Source organism: Genypterus blacodes, unplaced genomic scaffold, assembly GCF_046128005.1.
Source record: "Genypterus blacodes isolate CSIRO-AG114 ecotype Tasmania unplaced genomic scaffold, CSIRO-AGI_Gbla_v1 ptg000070l_1, whole genome shotgun sequence".
Taxonomy (NCBI): Eukaryota; Metazoa; Chordata; class Actinopteri; order Ophidiiformes; family Ophidiidae; genus Genypterus; species Genypterus blacodes.
In genome coordinates, this window is record NW_027466880.1 from 837,044 (window position 1) to 843,552 (window position 6,509).

Below are 6,509 nucleotides of genomic sequence, written 5' to 3' on the forward strand. Positions count from 1 at the left end.
GAAGCATATTACTCTATATGTCATGGTTGTACGCCTCTAATTTATTATCTGCAATATTTTCACCATATGAAGACTTAATTGTTTAAACACCGATGTTGGCTCATGAACCGCAAATTAATACTTTTATACCTATATTGTTTATTATGTAAATCTGTGTTGTGCTTTTCTGCTTTTCATAAGCCATATATCTCTGCAGACTGGCTGAGTCGGCAAAATTCCTCATCTCTCATCTCTGTGTGATTAACTGCATCCTCAGAAATAAGTATAGAGCAAAAATGCCACCTCTCTGTGCAGTGACAACAAACACTGCACAAAGGTCAACTCTATAGCAGAACCTTTCTGTTGGAGCTCCACCTTGTGGCTGATGCTGATACTAGCACAGCTTGAGTCTATGGAAACAGCATAAATATAGTTTCTCCCTGTGGCTCCCCAGTAGCTGTGTCCTCAGAGGACTGTGAGTCAGAGAAGGAGGAAACATAAGCAGGTTACAGCACTTGTATAAATATATTCTCGGTGAAACAAGGACTCCACTTATTGAGCAACAGACGAATCATCATCGGCTCCAAAGATGAGTCCTTGTTATGCACCCGTTTATGACAGCTTGACACCTTATAGCCCATTCCACCTGCTCCCCATCATGACAAAGGGTAGAAGATGGAGCTATGTAGCATTAAAGAGTGTATATTTATGTCTGGAGAGGACATGGAGGGAGTCAAGGATGAGTCTGCATCGTCTTTGTCTGGACTCTGCTCTGTTAACAATGTGCAGCGAGTCCTTAGGGAGGCGCGCTGCATTCCTATAACTGGGAGTTTTCTGTGCTGCATTCACGTGTTGGAGGAAATTTCCCTACAGATATTAATGACTCAACTAAGTCCTGGGCCATATGGCAACAGTGCCAGACAGTGGTACCCCTGGGTGGCAATTTACCACCGTCTTAATAGAATTTTGATATCCATCTTAAAGGGACACCCAACCCTGTGCAACCCTTGTTTTTATATCTAAATACTATGAAATGAAGGGGAGTAACTTAAAGAAGCAGCAAGTGAACTTTGCAATTTTAAACCAAAGAATCTTCACAACTCACTGTTGTGATTTCGCTCAGAGTGGTAAATTGAAGTATTCTGGTTTAGTATTCTCATTTGATCCCTTTTCCTTGCTTGACAGTGCTGTAAACATTATGGCCTCCTGCACATACAGTACATCTTCCAGCATGTGAATGAGGCGTGATCACTAGACATGGAACTCCACATCAAGACTTCAATAAGACCAAACATCATGGGATATTCAATTAAATAAATAAAGGGACAGACAAATGTTTACGTATGACCTTCAAGTGAATCAATTCATCACATTTGTTGTTACTAGGCCAAAGCTCAAAATGTAGCTATCAGTTCTATAAGAATATTATATCTCTCAGATCAAAGACACACAATCTGGTCCATGTGTGAAATCTAAGATCCGCTTCCAGTAAATGATAAGAATTCTGCAGCATATGTAAAGTGAAAATATATTTATTTACTTACAGAATCAGCAACATTTCATACACTGTTTGTTCTTCTTCCCCGCCCCTCCCAAGATGTACAAAATAAATATTACCCGGACACTGTGCTTTTCCCTGATTGTCTAAGTAACTGCCAAGTAACAACCAAACGACAATTTCTGTTACCCTTTCTATTCCATTGCACAAAAAAGGAATGATATTTGTAACATCTCCTTATGAGGGAATAAGGGGAATTGCTGGTTCACATAAGAAACAGGAATCATCTGTTTGTATAATCATACAGCCATTTTTTTTTTCTGCAGATGCCTTTAGGAGATTTACAAAAATCCGAATGCAACACTTTGAAAAACAAGTACAAAGGAAAGGGACATTTAGAAACTGAGACTCAAAGCTATAGCTCACAATGTCAAACTTTCCATATTAAAAATATACTCATATAAATGTTAGAGCATTACCAAATTTAAAAAAAAACAGACGGTGGAAAAATGGCCAATTACTAATTCATCTGTCAGATATTTATCACTCTGTCACTTTTGTATCAAACACAATAATAAAAACTGTAGGATCTTAGCCTGAAACAAAGTGTTCCCAGAAACTCCATCATGTCCACATGGAAAAATTGTGCCGCTGCCATACTAAGTCGCACTCTCTCACCTCTACAGACACACGTTATCCTGTTTTAACACAATAAAGGTCCTTTAATGATTTCAGTTCCTCGATCAGGGTTTTGTTTTGGTTCTCCAGAACGGCGACGCGATTTTCCAGGCATTTAACGTACTCCTTTTTCTTCCGTCGACATTCGCGGGCTGCCTCTCTGAAAGGGGGGAAAAGAGGCTACAGTCAGTCCGGCTCACAGGTTGTGCAGAGGAAACTTGCAGCGAGTGTAGCTAAGAGGAATGTAGCAGGTAAAAGCCTCGTCCCTTCACATGACTGAAAATAAGAATTGTGGTTTCTTGAGGCATCCCAACATCCAAAACACTTAAATTAAATGGACTTAGGAGGCTGAGTAAATTAGTCGTAAAACTGTAAAATCAATACAATACAAATAAGTGTAAAATCAAGATATTATTTAAGATATGTGCAGATAGTGAGGAAAGAACTCATCTACAAATGATTACTTCATATTTTTCCACTTTATAGTTCAATTCCTTCTCTGTTCTGCCTTTATTTCCTTCCTTCTTTCTGTCCACACCTATAAACCTTAAACTGTTCTTCTTTCTCTCTGTGTCCTGACCGCCAAAGTGCCCTGTGGATGTACCTGTTCTTTGCCAGCCTGATCTCCCTCTTCATTGTGGGGTCGTCAGACTTGCCGTGAGACATTCCCACAGGAGACGTCATAACTACGGTCTGAGCCATGGAACTGGATGTGGGCGCTGTGCGGATCTGGTATGTTTGCACCTCTCCCCCAGCACCTGGCAGAAACGGGTCACATCGGCTTTGGTACTTTGCAGAATGTGGGTAAATGTGAACTACAATAGGAACATCTGAACAATAGACAGACATTATGGTTTAATTTTCACACAGCATATCATGTACTAATAGGAATATCTTTTTAAAATGATCAATCACCAATATGCATTATTATATCACACTAAACTGTCCTTAGATCTGCTTAAAAGATGGCAACATGAACAAATAAGTCTGGTACTGTCATTTATAATGAGCACAAGGCAAGACGGCATGTATCGCCATATCAGGATTTAGAAATGCATTTTGAATTCAAACTGTATATGAAAACCAAAATTGGAAAAATAAGCGCTGAGCAGCTTTTCCATGCCAGTACTCTCTCACTTCTTCTTCTGACTGAAGATTGCGTTTTAAATCCTGTCTGAATATCCTGAGCAGACACTATTCTGTGTCTACCCTGCACCCGGCTGAGCTAGCTGCTGGAGCTCCCACACAAACAAAATGACCACATCCCCCTGATCAAATATGCTCCGTCTTACTAACCTTGTACAACCACCTGATTGCTAGGCACCAGTATCTGCTGGCCGTCTGCTGTCTGATACTGAAGGACGGTGGTGCCTTGCTGGGCAGCACCAGAGTTGGCCATGGTGACAGTCTGTAGACCCTGAATGCCCTCAGCCCCTGCAGCGGCGAGCTGGATCGTTCCATTAGGGGTTATGGCAACTAGAACGAGCAAATAATTGGATAGTTAATTACATTAAAGTCACACACTGGTTTGTTTTATAAAAAACACATTGTCTGTTGATCTTAATCTCTGTTTTTGGAAAACAAAATCTCAAAAAGTCCAAGAACCCCCATTTGAGGATGGCTGTGCTAATGTAATGGAAGGCAAAGGTTCGTACTGTATTGGCCGGTGCTAGTCTGGTAGATTGGGGTGGAAGTGGGTAAGGAAACTCCTGAGGACACCAGAGTGCTGATCTTTCCCTCATTGTGTTCCTCGGCTGAGAGGTCATTTAGGATTTTCCTACAAAGTGAAAGAAGAAAGTGCTTTAGGAATATCATCACACCACAACTGTTTTTCAATATTATCTTTGTATCCCTCTTTTACCTGTATGACGGTCTTCTTGCCAGTAATTCTCTAGTCTTTTGGGCTGCAGCTCCACTGTCTGATGAGTCCTGGGAATCATCACTGTCATCTGAATCCTGGACCTGCAAAACGTACGACTTTAAGTACACATAAATGAGTGTGATATTATATCAAGTACACATAACAACTGTATTGAAGTGGCAGATGTGCCATTTTTAAAACAGAGACTGAAGAGATGAATCAAACAAGAGGCCATCCCTTCAGAATCCATTTGAGCAGCTGGTCTTACGTGTGTATTCTGCACCTGAGGGGACTGAATGACTGAAGACTGTGCAGACTGGATCACTCCTTGAACCTGAAATTGACCTCCTGGGAGCTGTACAACAGCGACAGAGGAACCACCCAGTGACATCTGCAAGAAGCCAAACACAAGACATTGCCAATGAACTCAGCTTTCAATCTAACAAAGCAATTATAGCATAATGTGATGTTACCCTATACTACAACAATTGAAAAGTTGTTTGTGTGTTGGTCTGAATATTAACATAATAGTAAGGTATATAACTTGCAAATCTCACAGCCATAGTGTGTGAGCTCTTCCCAATGCTGCTATTGTAAAAACTAAATGTTCCTATAAGTATACCGCTTGACTGAGGTCCGTGCAGGTCGGTTGAACGCCAAATCGCTGGTGCACTTCAACGTCTCCCTTAGAAACCAGCTGTGGCCCTCTTAAAGGGGGCGTGTCCTTCGCAGGTAATAGTCTTAACAAGAATTCTTCAGAGTCACAAATCTTCAAAACGAGAGCGCGGATGACGGGGCCAAGAATTATTGGCGTGGAAACGGGAACGGCGAGCTCAAAGCTATGATTAAGCACGCAGACATGTGTACCGCGCACGCAGAGACGAGAACCCGCTCATAAGTTAGTGCGTGACGCCATCGACGCCTCTCCTGCTGCCTGTAGCAAGGAGTTAAACGCCCGGCGATGGCGTCATTCCCTTATTCACAGACAGCCACAGCCCTATTGATGTTTAAATCAAGCATCGTTTGGAATTGGGCGCCGAGGGGAGGGGAAACGCTTCTTTACGTTAACATTTCTTTTACAGTTTTTGTGTGCTCGTTCGCTTGCCTTGGCCGCTGCATCCGTGTAATGCACTGACCAGGAAGAGATTGCAAAAACACTGAACAGCGAACAAGTGTCATCTTAACACCATTTGACATCCTCTACAATAAAGTTGGGAACCTTTGGCATGAAGACATAAACTGGATGAAATGAAAACCAACCGAACATAAACATAAACCATTCCTTACATTACTACATTGCTCAATTTGCACAGACGATAATTTGTGCTATTTTACATTTAAAATACCAGGGACAGAAACTGTGCTGGCGATGGTAACAAGGCATGAGTTACTATGGAGATAATGATGGTATGTAGTATCAGATGTACATTACCTGTTGTGCTATCTGTGAGAATTGGGAGGCTGTGATGGTCGTGGGGAGCGTGACGGTCTGCGAGTCTGTGCCGTTCCTGCCCTGCTGTACTTCTTCCATAGTCACTGGAAACAAATATGATATACTTTAAACATATATTTTAATCTATATCATTGTTACAGGTCCACAATGACTAGTACAAGAAGTTCACTAAAGCAGGACTGCTTCTGTTCTCCATTGTGGCCTGTACAGCTGTTTCAGCGCTCTTAGAATGAAGCCGTTTACAGTTGAACGAGCGAACAACAAATCACAAATCCTAAAATCAATTAAATTGAGACATTAAATGAATCCCGCCTAGTATGCACCAACTTAAAATCGACTTCCTCTATGGTTCATCTATGTTAGCTGGGCTAGTAATCGGGAGTAAGTGGACGTAAATTAAAAGCTAGGCCCAACAATCACAACAGTAACGTTTTTCTTTCAGAGAGTAGCTTTACTTTACGACATTGGCAACCGAGTTGTAACCATGTGTTTACGTTTAAAAATGCACTCAAGTTAATGCAGAATGTTCATAGAGTTCCTCCATGTTAACATTCGCAGTTACGCTAGCTAGCGTGGTTTAATCAGCCCACAGTCGGTTTTAAACCTTTGAAATACATCTTTAATATCCTCCAGTGCGGCCAGCTAAGGCAGTATGGTTCACATGACGAGTGAGCTTTTGTCTCAATGAGCAAATATGTGCAACTCTGTCACTGGCACGCAAGTTAACGCGTCAATAGACGTCAGCGATACGGGGAGCCATTAAGCTAACTACACCTTCCCTTTCGGAAAACGGCGACGGGCTGCCGGAGCAACAGCCGCCATTACTAGAAACAGCGGAGCTCGTAGTCACACGAGCCCGGGATTAAGCGCTCTGCTAGCCGACATTTACCTTCCAGTGGCCGTGGAACTGCTCTGGCTCACAGCGTGGACCCGCAGCTGGAACTCGTGTTTGCACTTTGAAATAGAAGCGGAGTTGATATAGTTAGCAGCGGCTAACAGCTAAAAACACAAAGACGTCAGTTATATAAAAAAAAATAGCT

The 6,509-nt window shown here is 42.0% G+C and overlaps 1 protein-coding gene across 4 annotated transcripts; it reads right to left on the reverse strand.

Moving 5' to 3' along the window:
• Nucleotides 1-1,495: 1,495 nt before the first annotated feature.
• On the reverse strand, nucleotides 1,496-6,493 carry atf1 (activating transcription factor 1). Of its 4 annotated transcripts, none has more exons than XM_076156862.1 (8): nucleotides 6,359-6,493; nucleotides 5,449-5,552; nucleotides 4,300-4,407; nucleotides 4,017-4,117; nucleotides 3,811-3,932; nucleotides 3,452-3,631; nucleotides 2,760-2,913; nucleotides 1,496-2,315 (listed from the first exon to the last, which is right to left on the reverse strand). In XM_076156862.1, exons 2-8 carry the CDS (start codon nucleotides 5,545-5,547, stop codon nucleotides 2,171-2,173), a joined length of 909 nt encoding a protein of 302 aa, XP_076012977.1. In that variant the 5' UTR covers nucleotides 5,548-5,552; nucleotides 6,359-6,493; the 3' UTR covers nucleotides 1,496-2,170. The 4 variants fall into 4 exon arrangements, with proteins under 4 accessions (XP_076012977.1, XP_076012976.1, XP_076012975.1 ...); XM_076156861.1 differs by having other exon boundaries at nucleotides 4,017-4,132; XM_076156860.1 differs by having other exon boundaries at nucleotides 4,285-4,407.
• Nucleotides 6,494-6,509: the final 16 nt, after the last annotated feature.

Excerpts from the sequence above, each read along its gene's own strand:
- atf1 (XM_076156859.1), bottom strand. The coding sequence starts at position 5,547 with ATGGAAGAAGTACAGCAGGGCAGGAACGGCACAGACTCGCAGACCGTC. Across the intron at positions 4,408-5,448 it reads TCTCACAGATAGCACAACAG|ATGTCACTGGGTGGTTCCTC; the intron begins GTAATGTACATC and ends GGCTTCTTGCAG. Across the intron at positions 2,914-3,451 it reads CAATCAGGTGGTTGTACAAG|GTGCTGGGGGAGAGGTGCAA; the intron begins GTTAGTAAGACG and ends CGTTTCTGCCAG.